We start from the raw sequence: 17864 nt of genomic DNA, 5'->3' as shown, positions 1-17864 counted from the left end.
ATACCACTGTCTATTTTTAGGTCAGCATGGCAACACTTCTGCCTTTGTTTGATTTAGCCTTATTTGTTTGCTGACTTAAGCAACGTCATTGTATTTGTCTGTTTAGCCTTGCATTTATACAGACTATATGATAAATCACTGCAGCAGTGATGAATCAGTGAGTGTGTGTGTGAAAAATATGGACAAAGGTGCTTCAGCAGTGTTCATGTGAAAAATGAGTTCACACTGAGGTTATGAGTAGCTACCCAGAGAGTGGGATTGTAGCAGCTCATGTTGCTTTTGCTCATTTACCCATGTCCAAGTTAACCACAAACGCAGCAGACAGGCATGCCACTACCATCTGTCACCTACGAGCACTAGAATGCCCTCCAAATTGATTGGGGATGGCATTACCTCAATACTTTTTGATACAAACCTGCTGTAGTAGGCCCTATTTATCTCTTAATAGTGCACTTGCAAGGTCATTTTCAATACAGGTTCAAGCTGTGTTCATACATTTCCTTGAAAATATTGTCCAGCCAAGACTTGAAGACAGGACAGTGAAGGTTGTTTATAGCATGTCTGCCACAGGAGGTTGGTGGCACCTTAATTGGGGAGGATGGGCTCGTGGTAATGGCTGGAGCAATGAGTGGAATGGTATCAAATACGTCAAACGCACGGTTTCTATGCATTTGATTCCATTCACTCCGTTCCGGCCAATATTATGAGCCATGCACCCCTCAGCAGCTTCCTGTGATGTCTGTACATTGGAGGAGGTTTAGCGTAGTGACACGTTCATGTGACACAACATTCAGTGCAGCAAATATTTTGTGTTTTTATTACGTAAAATACATATTTAATAGGTCTAACTAGTCAGATTATCACTTTGATTACACCCTGAAATATAAGTTGCCTGGGACTTTGGTTCTGACTTAGTGAGTCTAGGGGAAAATGGAAATGATGCAGGTCCTACTGTGCGAACAGATGTGTGCTCTGTCAATATACTTTATAGGCTAGCCATTGACAAACACATAGCTAGAGGACTCTTATAATATATCAATAACAGAGGAAGTTAATTTAAACCCATTTGTACTAACATGTTCCCCTTATTCACAACATTGTGAGGGATGTGTACTAAACTATAAAAGTAGGTCAACCAAGGTTAATCTTCTGTGACACTGTCTGCTAGCATGTGGCATGTACACCTAATAATCACAACTCATTGGTAGCCCTCCTGGAATGATCAGGCAGAAGTTCCTTCAGGCTGTTAGAATTGTCAGATGGCCATACTGTAATATCTAGGGCAGGGATGGGCAACTTTGATGGGGGTGGGGGCAACAAAAATCCAAACTCATCACGAGGGCCCGCAGTGGCTCACAGGTCTGCAGTGGCTCACGGGTCTGCGTACCCATATACATACACCCCCCCCAACCCCACCTTGCGAACAAAACAGTTTAGCGGCCCTCCTCTACACATTTTGTCATTGGGCATAGAGAAAATGTTGCAGTTTAAAGAAAGTTTGTTGCAATTCTACTAAGGCTGGGAATTGCCAGAGACCTCACGAGATCACACGATGATATTATCACAAGTTGATATTATAGGTGCCGATACATGAGAAAATTGTTTTGATCAGTCATGGAAATAAAAGTGCTGAAAACAAATTGCCTCTCTATTTAAAGAGATGGAGAATACGCTATGAAGGAAACATACTGTCACGTTCGTTGTACGGAGGAGACCAAAGTGATTAGAATACATACTTTTTAATGAAAACGAAGAACACTTAACAAACTATACAAAACAACAAACCGAACGTGACGCTATATATAAACAGTGCAGACACAGGCAACTAGACATAGACAATAACCCACGAAATACCCAAAGATGATGGCTGCCTAAATATGGTTCCCAATCAGAGACAACGATAAACAGCTGCCTCTAATTGAGAACCAATCTAGGCAACCATAGACATACATAAACACCTAGATGGTAAACAACCCCATAAACCTACAAAACCCCTAGACAGTGAAAAACACATACATCACCCATGTCACACACTGACCTAACCAAAATGTATAAAGAAAACAAAGAATACTCAGGTCAGGGCGTGATGCATGCTGGCATTTTGGTGAAGGTACAGCCATCTAGCGCAAAAATAATATTGCGATATTGTCAAAACGATATATTTTATAACGTCAAATAATATCCCCCCCATCGCTAAATTCGACACATTTTCCTGTGGAGTGAAGATTTCACGTAATTCTACTTATTTTTCCATGGGGCGGAAAGAAAAATGTGCGGTTTTACAGCAAATTTTCTGCAATTCTACCTGTTGCCATAGTGTGGAGAGACATTTTAGCTGTTTTTAATATGGTATCTGAGTGAGTGACAAAATCAATAATTCAACCATGATTACTACAAGTTTAAATAGCTGGCTTTTTACCAATCAAAAAAATGTTAGCTGACATATTGTAATTGAGTGACTTTCAGTGATTGACATAACAGAAAAATTGCTGATGCACAACCAAATGTTGAAATTGCACCTAGTGTATTCTACTATTCTAACTCTCAACAGTTTGGAAATTAGAACTTGATTCCACGGGCCTACAAACAGGTGGCACGGGCCTCCAGTTTCCCTGATCTAGGGGATGTTAACCGTATAGTGCCCTTTGGGATGGATGATATGGCCAGATTTTCATATCACAATATATTTCACGGTATTGATGGTATTTTGTTTTTATAATAAAAGTTCTAAATTTAGTAGTGCATTACCCTATGGTGGCAACAAATACATTCTGAGGGATTTCAATCGGCTTTCTCCATTTAGATTTTTCTATACTGTTCAATCAAACAGGAATAATTTTCAGCATTTTCATCAATGTATGCATTTCCTGCACTGATTTGAGATCACTTCCACTGGCACATAGGGCTGCATGATATGGGCAAAAAAATCTTGGTCTTATTTTTAACCGAATACTTGGAATTTAGATAAACACTTGGGTGAACTGTTTGAAAATGTAAATGCAATTCAAATTCTGCAGTTAGAATATTATAGTGGGCTCTTTGAATACAGTGTTTGACATGGATAAATTAAAAAGCCAGGGAGGAGTTATTGTGTCGGAGTAGGAAACAACGTGATAGCCAGTGTTTCCAAGGGGACTCTGTAATCTTTGGCTACATTTAAATATTTTCTCTTCATGTAGCTTAGCTGTATTAGCTAGCTATGTCTGACTCAGTACTTTTATTTGCTAGCTAGCTGTTAGCATTAGCGGCTAACATGATTTATTTTTGCCACAACTTGTTAGATAAGAAAAATGAAACAAATGGTGTAATTATAGTATGCTTGTGGATTTATATTAAGAAGCAAAATGGAAAGCAGCATTGTCATCAACATCTTGTTGCATCTGCTGTATTGACCATGCAGACTAGGACTGAGTGGGTCACTTCAGAGAGAAGTTCATGGTTAATTAGGGAGGTTCCTGAAAAGTCCTTGCCTTAGCAATATTGCCAAACAAGTCTTTGACATGACTTATCAGCCATCTCAAGAGGACGAGAGTTCATCTGTTTTCCCAGCCAAGTGCATGTTTGTGTGTGTCTGTGAGTGTCTGCGTCTGTCTTTGTGGCTGTATGTGTACTTTTTTAGCTCCTTTTAAAGCATTCTGAGATAAGCCTGTCTGTCTCAGTGGGGGAAACGATATAGGCTAGTGGCCAACCCTCAAAAAGGTCTTTCATTTTTTGAGATACCCCTATCCGAGGTAGAACAAAAAACAAACATGTTTTTTCACATCTCTTATGTCTCCCATTTCTGAAATGGATAGTTGTGTAAAAATATTTGACTGCAAAGTGGTTACCATAAAACTTTAATTAAACACAGTCTCAAATAGCCGTCTGTCCCTTTTAATAGCAGGGCAACGGCACACATTTCAGCAAATAAACACCTGTTTCAAATAAACACAGGATCTCCATGAATTGTTTACAAGGTTTGTTTGATTTGTTACATTAAATAATACAGTAATGACTTGAAAATCATCCAATTTTATAGCAGTTTCTAACAGTTGAGAACTGCTAGCTAACTGGCAAGCAAAAAACAGTCAACAACTTAAGGAGTACAGACCCCCCAAAATCGTCTGATCGCCCTCTAGTGCCAAGAGTAAGAACTGTCGAAAATGCACAGTCAGAGAAGAATAGTTATTCAGTCAAGAAAAAGTAAACCAATTCTGAAATAGAGGGATACTTAGACAAAGAAACATGACACAGTGTGTTATTGATAACACAGTGGAGGAAATGAAATGTATTAAAATGCTGGAAGTGAATGCATGAGTTAAACAATTAACTATGCAAATTTGCAAAAGCTGTGTGCATTAAGGAAATAGACACCTGGCTCAAATAGAAGCCTTTCTCTAATAAGCGCCTGTTGTGATTTAACAAATTAACACCCGGGCTATTAAAGTTTTACGGTAAATTAATATTGTGACCCCCCCTAAACTCCAAATGTGCAGAATATGCCTGGCTGGTGAGGGGATGGGCCACATAAGCTCATGTAACCCAATATCTCAAGCTCTGATATTGCAAAAATGTGGAATACAAGTAGTCAGATGTCTGCACCTACATCCACAAACTAACAGCATTGGGATATCTCAATCCAACTTGGAAATATAGACCTGTAAACACAGAGCTACAATAGGTGGGAATATCAACTATGAATATTTATGATGCATTTTTATGTTTCTGGTAGCTGATAAATAGACAACTCTCTAAGACAAATTCAGTGCTGTATGGTCCAGCCTGCCCAAAATACATAGTTAAAATGTTTATGTTGTGACTATTGTAATCCAATCTGCCCTTTGGGAAAATGGTGGGCACAGACACATCTATGGCAGACAAAAGCACCCTGAGGATGGTCAAACTTAAACAACGAAGATGCTGCATGTCATTGTGTATGTTGGCTGGGGATTGACTGTGTGATAATGGCCTTTGTGCACCATGCTTGACCAACTCCACCTGCTCTGCAACATGTTTACTGTCCATCAAAGCCCAGGGATCATCTTCAAATGTTTATGTGTTAGAGGTCGACCGATTATGATTATGGTTTTTCAACACCGATACCGATTTATTGGAGGACCAAAAAAGGCAGATGCCGATTAATCGGCCGATTAAAAATAAATAAATATGACAATTACAACAATACTGAATGAACACTTATTTTAACTTAATATAATACATCAATAAAATCAATTTAGCCTCAAATAAATAATGAAACATGTTCAATTTGGTTTAAATAATGCAAAAACAAAGTGTTGGAGAAGAAAGTAAAAGTGCAATATGTGCCATGTAAGAAAGCTAACGTTTAAGTTCCTTGCTCAGAACATGAGAACATATGAAAGCTGGTGGTTCCTTTTAACATGAGTCTTCAATATTCCCAGGTAAGAAGTTTTAGGTTGTAGTTATTATAGGGATTATAGGACTATTTCTCTCTATACCATTTGTATTTCATTAACCTTTGACTATTGGGTGTTCTTATAGGCACTTTAGTATTGCCAGTGTAACAGTATAGCTTCCGTCCCTCTCCTCGCTCCTCCCTGGGCTCGACCAGGACCACAACGACAACAGCCACCCTCGAAGCAGCCCAGTGACGTTTGAAACGCTATTAGCGCGCACCCCGCTATATACAGTGCCTTGCGAAAGTATTCGGCCCCCTTGAACTTTGCGACCTTTTGCCACATTTCAGGCTTCAAACATAAAGATTTAAAACTGTATTTTTTTGTGAAGAATCAACCAGACCTGAATCCAATCGAGAATCTGTGGAAAGAACTGAAAACTGCTGTTCACAAATGCTCTCCATCCAACCTCACTGAGCTCGAGCTGTTTTGCAAGGAGGAATGGGAAAAAAATTCTGTCTCTCGATGTGCAAAACTGATAGAGACATACCCCAAGCGACTTACAGCTGTAATCGCAGCAAAAGGTGGCGCTACAAAGTATTAACTTAAGGGGGCGGAATAATTTTGCGCGCCCAATATTTTTCAGTTTTTGATTTGTTAAAAAAGTTTGAAATATCCAATAAATGTCATTCCACTTCATGATTGTGTCCCACTTGTTGTTGATTCTTCACAAAAAAATACAGTTTTATTTCTTTATGTTTGAAGCCTGAAATGTGACAAAAGGTCGCAAAGTTCAAGGGGGCCGAATACTTTCGCAAGGCACTGTCGCACTGTAGCTAGCCATTTCACGTTGGTTACACCAGCCTAATCTCCGGAGTTGATAGGCTTGAAGTCATAAACAGTTCAATGTTTGACGCACAACGAGGAGCTGCTGGCAAAACACACTAAAGTGCTGTTTGAATGAATGCTTACGAGCCTGCTGCTGCCTACCACCGCTCAGTGAGACTGCTCTATCAAATCATAGACTTAGTTATAACATAATAACACACAGAAATACGAGCCTTAGGTCATTAATATGGTCGAATCCGGAAACTATCATCTCGAAAACAAGACGTTTATTCTTTCAGTGAAATACGGAACCATTCCGTATTTTATCTAAGGGGTGGCATCCATTAGTCTAAATATTCCTGTTACATTGCACAACCTTCAATGTTATAATTACGTAAAATTCTGGCAAATTAGTTCGCAATGATCCAGGCGGCCCAAACTGTTGCATATACACTGACTCTGCGTGCAATGAACGCAAAAGAAGTGACACAATTTCACCTGGTTAATATTGCCTGCTAGCCTGAATTTCTTTTAGCTAAATATGCAGGTTTAAAAAATATATACTTCTGTGTATTGATTTTAAAAAAGGCATTGATGTTCATGGTTAGGTACACATTGGAGCAACGATATGCACCGCATCGATTATATGCAACGCAGGACACGCTAGATAACTACACATGGTTTATGATATTACTAGTTTAACTAGTGATTATGATTGATTGATTGTTTTTTATAAGATAAGTTTAATGCTAGCTAGCAACTTACCGTGGCTTACTGCATTCGCATAACTGGCAGTCTCCTCGTGGAGTGCAATAGAGGCAGGTGGTTAGTGCGTTGGACTAGTTAACTGTAAGGTTGCAAGATTGAATCCCCCGAGCTGACAAGGTGAAAATCTGTCCTTCTGCCCCTGAACAAGGCAGTTAACCCACTGTTCCTAGGCCGTCATTGAAAATAAGAATGTGTTCTTAACTGACTTGCCTAGTTAAGTAAAGATGTTATGTTTCTGATTGTTATGAAAACTTCAAATCGGCCGTTCCGATTAATCGGTCAACCTCTAATATGAGTGTGGCGCTGTGCTACGTTCCTCGTAACGCTTCTTAGTCGTCTATGACCTACACTCGTAAGTAATCTCTAGTTTACCTGAGGTCGCCCTTACCGGTTCTGTCACTCTCCTCATCTCCAGCTGGGCCTGCACCAGACCATAATCACAGCCAACCCCCCCACAGTTAATATCAGCCAGATAATTATCCTAGCCGACTTCCAAAGGAATGTGAATGAATATGTAGGACGTGACCTGCAGGATATTTGCCACATTCAACATAAACATAAGTCAATTAGGCGTTGGAAAGATCTAAGGGCAGGGGTGTTTATGACAGCCTTTTCACACTCTTCTTCACAAGCAGACAACTAGGCTTAACCAATACATTACTGAAGTATCCCCAGCATCATTCAGGCTAAGATGACATTCAAATGAGTCAATGGGTCTTGCTGGCATGCAAGCTGTATCTACTGAGTGCCTGCACCTTAATAAATACCAAACCCAACTGTTGTAGAATTAGAAATGGATCAACACACAGCCCCAATACCCCGCCAGTCATACAGGACATCCGTTAAGCTGTACAATCTGGTCAGGCTCCATAACTACATCCACCACGGGCTACTTTCTCTCCCCACCCTGTTAGGATACACTCATGTCCTGGTCACCTCAAAGACTTTGAATCAACCTTGCACACATTGTTTCAGTGGGGAAAATAGGGAAGTGGTTAGAGCTGACAGATTGCTTTCCTGTAACTTGGTTATGCTACTATGTCACTGGCATACCGGACATTCCCGCAACCCCCGCAAGTTGGGGGCGCCCATGAGCTCTGGGGGCCCATGCGCCTGTCATCAATTATCAATTTGTATTAATTTTTATAAATAATTTTACATTAATCCTCCAATAAGCCATTCATAAACCTTTTTATTGTCCATATATTCTAGGAAGCTAAGTGTTTGTTTATTGGGCTTCAGAAATGTGACTGAAAAATAAAAAATAAACTGATTGAAAGTATGAGGGGATATCAGTGAATAAATGCGGTTGTCAAGGCTATGGCAGTGCCAGTGCAATGAGTAGAGCTTACTCAGGTGTTCAAAAACTCATATCAGCCCGAGAGCCTAATGCTTCTTATGTAGTTCTTTGAGTTTTAGTCAAGAAAACTATGTCTTGGCAGAAACGACATTTACAGGGATGGTAAAAACAGGCTGATTGCCATAGCAACATCAGGGAAACTGGGCAGAAGGGAGTTGTTTCAAATACATCAGTTCTGCAACATCTTTAATTGAGCCTTTCATTCTAATTGCTGGCCTTAACACGTTACGGAAAGAGATTAACTGTATAGGAAGCTCTGGGGACAGGTCATCTGGGTACTGGACAGCCAATAAATTGGCAGATAAAAACAGATCATCATCTTTAGCAGAAAACAGTACTTGACAAATAAAAGCTGTTTGTGATTTCGTTCATACTGGTGAACTGGCATTTGAGTTGTTTGATTGCATTATCAACAATCCCTTATCTCTGGTATGCTACATGACCAAAAGTATGTGGACACCTGCCCTTCGAACATCTCATTCCAAAATTGTGGCCATTAATGTGGAGTTGGTCCCCCCCTTTGCTGCTATAACAGCCTCCACTCTTCTGGGAAGGCTTTCCACTAGATTTTGGAACATTGCTGCGGGGACTTGCTTCCATTCAGCATTAGTGAGGTTGGGCACTGATGTTGGGCGATTAGGCCTGGCTCGCAGTTGGTGTTCCAATTCATCCCAAATGTGTAAGATGGGGTTGAGGTCAGGGCTTTGTGCAGGCCAGTCAAGTTCTTCCACACCGATCTCAACAAACCAATTCTTTATGGACCTCGCTTTGTACACAGCGGCATTGTCATGCTGAAATAGGAAAGGGCCTTCCCCAAACTTTTGCCACAACGTTGGAAGCACAACATCGTCTAGAATGTCATTGTATGCTGCAGCGTTAACAATTCCCTTTACTGGAATTCCCTTCAGGTGCCTAGCCCGAACCATGAAAAACAGCCCCAGACCAGTAATCCCCCTCCATAAAACATTATAGTTGGCACTATGCATTGGGGCAGGTAGTGTTCTCCTGGCAGCCACGAAACCCAGATTCTTCCGTCGGACTGCCTGATGTTGAAGCATGATTCATCACTCCAGAGAATGTGTTTCCACTGCTCCATTGAGTCCAATGGCGGGAACTTTACACCACTCCAGCCGACACTTGGCATTAAGCATGGTGAACTTAGGCTTCTCTGCGGCTGCTCGGCCATGGAAACCCATTTCAAGAAGCTCCCGATGAACAGTTCTTGTGCTGACGTTGCTTCCAGTGGCAGTTTTTCGGTAATGAGTGTTGCAACTGTGGACAGACATTTTTTACGTGCTTGAGCACTCGGAAGTCCCATTCTTTGAGATTGTGTGGCCTACCACTTCGCGGCTGAGCAGTTGTTGTTGCTCCTAGACGTTTCCACTTCACAATAACAGCACTTACAGTTGACCAGGGCAGCTCTAGCAGGGCGGACATTTTATGAACTGACTTGTTGGAAAGGTGGCATCTTATGACGGTGCAACGAAAGTCACAGAGCTCTTTCAGTAAGGTCATTCTACAGCCAATGTTTGTCTATGGAAATTGCATTGCTGTGTGATCGATTCTTTTTTTATTTTTTTTATATATATATTTTTTTTACACCTGTCCGTGACAGGTGTGTCTGAAGTAACTGAATCCACTAATTTGAAGGGGGTCCAAATACTTTTGTATATGTAGTGTAGGTCTTAGGAAAGACTGTCTGGGTTGGCAATACTCAGTATGGAAAATAGTCGGGCCCTCAACCTGCACCAGAGACACTGTGTTATGCCAGTGTAATGCGTGCTTGTGTCGAAAGGCTTGTTATTATATTTTGCGGAATTGCCCATTGTTGATATGCTGTAAGTGTGTGAATGAGATTTAAACATGAAAAGCGAACACTCATTGTAAAGCTATTTGGCTTCAGGTATTCAAACGCAAGAGGCATGGCATTGCCACTCATCTTTCTAAATATACCTAGAGCCTTATGAAGCACTTTTGAAAACATAATAGCACATTCAATACATAATAAACAATCGCAATTTATATGCAGGCAAAAGTGTTTGAGTGAAATCATGTTGGCCATGTTGGATTCAGAATAAAATGTATTTACACTAAAACAGTCTTTAAGGGTATGAGTGTTGTACACAATTCTGAAAAAATGCCTAATCTACAAAACGCATATTTACATGTGATCTAAACATCAAATGGAATTATGGCAGCCGTATTTGATTTTCGATGCCATATTGGATTTGAGGCAAAGTCCATGTTGGCTCTGTGGTGACCTCTGACTTAATTCCAAGAGTAGGGGCTAAAGATACAAAATCCTTCAAGGAACCTTGGACTCCAAAAAATCTAATTCCAATGTCGGAGCTCATTTGTTTTCCATAGAGCAGATTACACTAGCCACAACATCAAAAAACATGTGTAACTGAATGTATTTTTGTTAGGCAGGACGATACAGCACTGAATGAGAGCAAATTTGACTTAGATGATTAATAGAGAACTTTCTATCTAAAATTAAAGCATACATTCATCATAAATATTAATAGTTGACATTTCTGCCTATTGTTTGTCTGTGTTTACAGGTCTATATTCCCAAGATGCATTACAATATCCTAATGCTGTTTGTCTGTGTATGTAGGGAAGACAGCTGACTACTTGTATTCCAAATTGTAGCAATATCAGAGCTTGCAATATTGTGTTACATGAGTTTGAGGCCCATCCAGCCAGGTATTATGTTTCACTTTTGGAGTTTAGGGGGTTTGCCACAATATATATAAATTTAACACATTTTGCAGTAAAATATTTTTCAACAACTATCCATTTCTTATATGGAAGATATTATGGATTAAAAAAAAAACATTACTGTGTTTTGTTCTACCTTGGCTAGAACAAAAGGCCTAGTTGTGTCTACAAAGTGAGTCAGCTCGGCTCCATAGGCAATGTGCATGTTGTGTTCTATTCTCGACCAATGGCTGTAAAGGTGGCATAATCGAACATCATGCAGGAGAGAGGGTGTGAAACAGTGTTGAGCAATATTCATATCAATGGTTAAAATTATAGAAGACCACGGACACCTACCATATGAAATGCCTATTACAATCACTTTGGGTTGTGTGTGTGAGTTGTAAACAATGTGACTCCTGAGAGCAAAGATGTGAAGTGCTCCATCTCTACAGCGGTGCGCTCTCACTCTCTCAAAATAGACCAAAACCTCATCACTTAGATACGGCGATGAAAAGGGAATGAACTACGTCTCTAGTGGTGTGTTCAAGTATAATAGTAGCTGACAAATTGCAAACAAACCACATCCTATGACAGTTTTGTCAATTATTATGTGCATCTATCCAATAGGCCTACACTTCTCTGAAGAGAATTAATGATGGTCGACAAGGCAGTACAACTTCAATAATATTATCTTCAGTAGCTGGGACTACTAAGATTGCACCTCCCCTGTAGAGTTCTGTTATGGTTATGCAATGTTTTGACATGGAAATGAGAATGTGCTCCAGTAATCTAATGGCAATATGCCTCTTCAGATCAGATGTATCTTTGGGTGAATGTACAGTTCTTCATGTCTGGCTGGCAGAGATGGCTCCTTAATTGGGATTGCTCAGCACAAAACACTGTCACATTTCTTTTGTCTTTGTATGCCTAAAAAAAATATTATAATAATTTTCCACTTTTGCCAATAGAGGGCGATTTGGCTGAATTCTAGGGCTGTTAGAATGTACCAGTAGCCACCAAAATAGAGCTCGTTCTGCAATTTATTTTCTCGGGGGCATGCCCCCCCGGTGCCCCCCAGCCCAGAACTCCCTGGCTGGCAATTATTTCTATCTGGCTGGATACTCCATGCACTTATGGAAAACACTGCTGCTGTAATTGATGGAGCACAGCACAGCCCAGAGCAACAGCTCAGCTCTGCGCTGGAAAGAGAATCCCCTTCCCATCCCCAATTACACACATTCAGTCAGTAGTAGAACGGCTGAGATTCTGTTTAACGCAACAGCACCACTGCAGTGGGATGGTGAGAATGGGCACTGCACCTTGTTATTAGCCATACTGGAGAGACACACTAGCAGTGCTGCTGCTCCTGTCCACAGTTAGCCCCCAGCAGCAGGTTTCTGTGCACAACCTGACCCCTGACTGAGAACCCCGCCTGCTGCCCTGCCCTGGTGCGAACTTGTGTGTGCAGCAGGGTGGAGTGGTTTTTGCACACAGACAAAATGTGTTAGTGCATCTCCTGGGAGGAAGTCTCCACTCTAGCCCTGGCTTCAGTTTTTACTTAGCTGCCCATTGTTGTGTGATTTGTCTAATGTGAAAATGTTCTGCGTTGGGTTCTGATAAAAACAACTGTCGCACCTCCTCTCTTTCCTTGCAGGCCTATGTCCTGTTTGCTGACCTCATGGTGTAACCAGGTGTAAAGATGAGCATAAGCAGTGATGAGGTCAACTTTCTTGTGTACAGATACCTACAGGAGTCAGGTAGGCTCCAACACTCAAACCACATGTCCATTCACATTCTGTAAACACTGGTAACAGACAGCTGTTGAAACAATGTTCTGTATATTCTCCTACTCATGTAATGTTCTAGTGCTATTAAAGGGTGCCTAGAAAATGTGCACTACGATAACAACCACAGAGCTATTTGAAATGTGCTATTTCCAGAGTCACCAAAGGGAAGGATCTGCTCAGTATAATGTTCTGCCTACTGACATGCTGCTCATGCTTGCCCCCGACAGGATTTTCCCACTCAGCCTTCACGTTTGGCATAGAGAGCCACATCAGCCAGTCCAACATCAATGGAGCCCTGGTGCCCCCTGCTGCCCTCATCTCCATCATACAGAAGGGCCTGCAGTACGTGGAGGCCGAAGTCAGCATTAATGAGGTGATCTCATCTCCTCCTCATTCACACAACCCATTATCACAGCATCTCATCTCAGCCGACTATCAGGGAATCTGTGGACTTTATTACCGCAAGCCTGGTATAGTGTGATCAAATGCAGAAATTGGCAATGGTTTGATCACAAATCAGAAAGAATATGTATGCGGTGCTAGGTTTCTGCTCTTCAGTTATTATGCAGTTATTAACCAATGTAGCTTTATAATGCATTGCATTATTATTTTTTAATAGATGGTTCTCTAGTGATTATTTTTGAGAATGTATTTATTATTCTTTAATTTGAGTTATAACTGATGATTTTAGCCTACCATTGCTTATAGCTACAGTAGTTATTTAGCTGTTTGCATTTGAGTATAACCAGCTTGTCTGGTGTCCCCAGGACGGTACGCTGTTCGACGGACGGCCGATCGAGTCCCTGTCGCTCATCGATGCGGTAATGCCGGATGTGGTGCAGACACGGCAGCAGGCCTACCGAGACAAGCTGGCCCAGCAGCAGGCAGCCCAGGCCCCCCCGGCCACCACCACAAACTTGACGGCCAATGCCAAGAACGGAGAGAACACGGCCAACGGCGAGGAGAACGGAGCTCACACCTTAGCTAGTGAGTCTGAGTCCTCGGCCCTGGCTTTAGCGTTTATTACCTATAACACAAAGAGAAAGGAGGGATACAAATATTTGTAACATTGTTGAGTCAATGCCCAATGCTGGATGTTTTGTTATTCAGATCTTGCACATGCTGATGAGGTGCTCTCTGTGTGCCATACAGACAACCACGTCGACATGATGGAGGTGGATGGGAATGTGGCGATTCCCCAGAACAAAGCCTTGGTGCTCCGAGGTCACGAGTCAGAGGTGTTCATCTGCGCCTGGAACCCTGTCTCCGACCTGCTTGCCTCCGGGTCAGTGTCTGTCTCTCACTCTCTCAATTTCACTTTAAGGGGCTTTATTGGCATGGGAAACAGATGTTCCATTGCCAAAGCATATACAGTGGGGCAAAAAAGTATTTAGTCAGCCACCAATTGTGCAAGTTCTCCCACTTAAAAAGATGAGAGGCCTGTAATTTTCATGACAGACAAAATGAGAAAAAAAATCCAGAAAATCACATTGTAGGATTTTTAATGGATTTATTAGCAAATTATGGTGGAAAATAAGTATTTGGTCAATAACAAAAGTTTATCTCAATAATTTGTTATATACCCTTTGTTGGCAATGACAGAGGTCAAACATTTTCTGTAAGTCTTCACAAGGTTTTCACACACTGGTGCTGGTTTTTTGGCCCATTCCTCCATGCAGATCTCCTCTAGAGCAGTGATGTTTTGGGGCTGTTGCTGGGCAACACAGACTTTCAACTCCCTCCAAAGATTTTCTATGGGGTTGAGATCTGGAGACTGGCTAGACCACTCCAGGACCTTGAAATGCTTCTTACGAAGCCACTCCTTCGTTGCCCGGGCGGTGTGTTTGGGATCATTGTCATGCTGAAAGACCCAGCCACGTTTCATCTTCAATGCCCTTGCTGATGGAAGGAGGTTTTCACTCAAAATCTCACGATACAGGGCCCCATTCATTCTTTCCTTTACACGGATCAGTCGTCCTGGTCCCTTTGCAGAAAAACAGCCCCAAAGCATGATGTTTCCACCCCCATGCTTCACAGTAGGTATGGTGTTCTTTGGATGCAACTCAGCATTCTTTGTCCTCCAAACACGACGAGTTGAGTTTTTACTAAATGTTCTATTTTGGTTTCATCTGACCATATGACATTCTCCCAATCTTCTTCTGGATCATCCAAATGCTCTCTAGCAAACTTCAGACGGGCCTGGACATGTACTGGCTTAAGCAGGGGACACGTCTGGCACTGCAGAATTTGAGTCCCTGGCGGCGTAGTGTGTTACTGATGGTAGGCTTTGTTACTTTGGTCCCAGCTCTCTGCAGGTCATTCACTAGGTGCCCCCGTGTAGTTTTGGGATTTTTGCTCACCGTTCTTGTGATCATTTTGACCCCACGGGGTGAGATCTTGTGTGGAGCCCCAGATCGAGGAAGATTAACAGTCGTCTTGTATGTCTTCCATTTCCTAATAATTGCTCCCACAGTTGATTTCTTTAAACCAAGCTGCTTACCTATTGCAGATTCAGTCTTCTCAGCCTGGTGCAGGTCTACAATTTAGTTTCTGGTGTCCTTTGACAGCTCTTTGGTCTTGGCCATAGTGGAGTTTGGAGTGTGACTGTTTGAGGTTGTGAACAGGTGTCTTTTATACTGATAACAAGTTCAAACAGGTGCCATTAATACAGGTAACGAGTGGAGGACAGAGGAGCCTCTTAAAGAAGAAGTTACAGGTCTGTGAGAGCCAGAAATCTTGCTTGTTTGTAGGTGACCAAATACTTATTTTCCACCATAATTTGCAAATAAATTCATTAAAAATCCTACAATGTGATTTTCTGGAATTTTGAAGTGTACCTATGACGAAAATTACAGGCCTCTCTCATATTTTTAAGTGGGAGAACTTGCACAATTGGTGGCTGACTAAATACTTTTTTGCCCCACTGTATACATGTTAAATATATATTCTTGTAATGATTTCCAAATAGTGTCTTTTCTTGAAAGCCAGGTCTGCTTTTGGTGGCCTTTCTCAATAGCAAGGCTATGTTCACTGAGTCTGTACATAGTCAAATATTTCCTTAATTTTGGGTCAGTCACATTGGTCAGGTATTCTGCCACTGTGTACTCTCTGTTTAGGGCCAAATAGCATTCTAGTTTGCTCTGTTTAAAAAACAAAACAATTTTTTCCCCAATGTGTCAAGTAATTGTCATTTTGTTTTCTCATTATTTAGTTTGGTCTAATTGTGTTGCTGTCCTAGGGGTCTGTTTGTGTTTGTTAACAGAACCCCAGGACCAGCTTGTTTAGGTTCATCTCCAGGTTCATCTCTCTCTCGCTGTCTCTCTCTTTCTCTCTCTTTCTCTCTCTCTTTCTCTCTCTCTCTTTCTCTCTTTTCTCTCTCTCTTTCTTTCTTGAAAACGGCCCAGTAGGATTCTGGATTTCTGGCGTATTCCTTCCTTATTCCAAGAATCTTCCAACCTGGATTTGGGGGAAAAAACAGGGCATTTTGGGAAAGTTAACAGAATTTTGCAATCCTACGTCAATATATTGATTGTAAGACTGATTTACCGAGGACCTAGGGCTTTCTGTGTTGCTGTGTTTCATTGTACTGTGCTGACTGTCCCTCCACGCTGCAGGTCTGGGGACTCGACGGCACGGATCTGGAACCTGAGTGACAGCAGCTCCACACAGCTTGTACTGAGACACTGCATACGGGAGGGAGGTCAGGACGTCCCCAGCAACAAAGACGTCACATCATTAGACTGGAACGTGAGTCAAGGATCCACACTCAATCATAACTTAACACAACCCCTCAAATTCCATAACTTTATTTCCACTTCTCCTTTTCTGAATGTTAGGAGTCACTTGAAACTGTTTTAATGTTTCAAAGCTTTGACTTTGCTACTGTTTTTCTCTGTATGTTATTTATCCTTGCAAGGGAAAGTTTCAATGAGCAGAATTATGTTCCTATGCTGATGTGCTTAACAATATGTATTTGCTTTAAAACCTTTTTATTTTATTTACACAATTTATCTCTTTCCACCTGACAGAGTGAGGGTACGTTACTAGCAACCGGCTCATATGATGGATTTGCCAGGATATGGACAAAGGATGGTGAGGTGCCACTTTTTACTGCTTTTTCAACTCACCATATTGTCAGTTTCCGAAACACTCGCCTCTCTAATATAAATGATTCGAACCCTAGGTGATCTTGCAAGTACCCTGGGTCAACACAAAGGTCCCATTTTTGCATTAAAATGGAACAAAAAAGGAAACTTTATTCTTAGTGCCGGAGTAGATAAGGTAAGAACCCAAACAGGCTTTTATTTTTGTTATGAGCTCAAGACTTGAAATGCTTTCATGACTCATTAACCTCTTCTGGTAGTCAGGACTAAAATAACCTTGTTATTCTTAGGCGTGTTCTAATTTAATGTTTTTCTTTGTGTGTGTGTGTGTGTGTTTCTCCCTGCAGACTACAATCATATGGGATGCTCACACAGGAGAAGCAAAGCAGCAGTTCCCGTTCCATTCAGGTGCGCTGAATTATCCATTGGCTTCTTTCCTCTTAATTAACCCTTATTAGACATGTATCCGTACATACTTACGTGACTATAAACAGCAAGGGTATTTTTGTGCCGAATCATTCCTAGTTTCTGTCAAGCACAGACAAAAGACGTAGAGTTCTATGTTGTTTATTCATTGCGTTTTCTTCCGCTCTTCCTCTTGTTGTGACTTAACAGCACCTGCTCTGGATGTGGACTGGCAGAGCAACAACACGTTTGCCTCCTGCAGTACAGACATGTGCATCCACGTGTGTAAGCTTGGCCAAGACAGGCCTATCAAGACATTCCAAGGACACACAGTGAGTCCGCCCCCATCACCCCACAGTGTAGCACTGCTCCTGCAGACATTATAGAAGCACCATTTTCTATGTGTCAGAGACTTTGCCCTTTCTATGTCTGCGCTGATAACTCTGTTCCCCTCCGTTCCAGAATGAAGTGAATGCAATCAAATGGGATCCAACCGGTAACCTGCTAGCCTCTTGCTCAGATGACATGACGCTGAAGGTAAGATAGGAATGAA

At 41.5% G+C, this 17864-nt stretch overlaps 1 protein-coding gene across 3 annotated transcripts in view; it reads left to right on the top strand.

Annotated features, from left to right (window-relative positions):
• The window catches only part of LOC109897960 (F-box-like/WD repeat-containing protein TBL1XR1), a 45047-nt gene that overhangs the window by 21803 nt on the left and 5380 nt on the right, over positions 1-17864 (top strand). For 2 of the 3 annotated variants that reach the window (XM_020492661.2, XM_020492659.2), the window contains 10 exons: positions 12671-12773; positions 13031-13176; positions 13571-13790; positions 13914-14088; positions 16418-16550; positions 16832-16895; positions 16987-17084; positions 17254-17314; positions 17522-17643; positions 17774-17848. In XM_020492661.2, coding sequence (XP_020348250.1) covers positions 12716-12773; positions 13031-13176; positions 13571-13790; positions 13914-14088; positions 16418-16550; positions 16832-16895; positions 16987-17084; positions 17254-17314; positions 17522-17643; positions 17774-17848 — 1152 coding nt within the window. In that variant the 5' untranslated portion in view covers positions 12671-12715. The remainder of the gene's footprint in view (positions 1-12670; positions 12774-13030; positions 13177-13570; positions 13791-13913; positions 14089-16417; positions 16551-16831; positions 16896-16986; positions 17085-17253; positions 17315-17521; positions 17644-17773; positions 17849-17864) is intronic. The other variant, XM_020492662.2, reaches the window with a different exon arrangement.

Source organism: Oncorhynchus kisutch, linkage group LG10 (assembly GCF_002021735.2).
Source record: "Oncorhynchus kisutch isolate 150728-3 linkage group LG10, Okis_V2, whole genome shotgun sequence".
Lineage (NCBI taxonomy): Eukaryota > Metazoa > Chordata > Actinopteri > Salmoniformes > Salmonidae > Oncorhynchus > Oncorhynchus kisutch.
The sequence above is the reverse complement of the archived record's forward strand: the minus strand, read 5'-3'. Positions and strand labels throughout refer to the sequence as shown.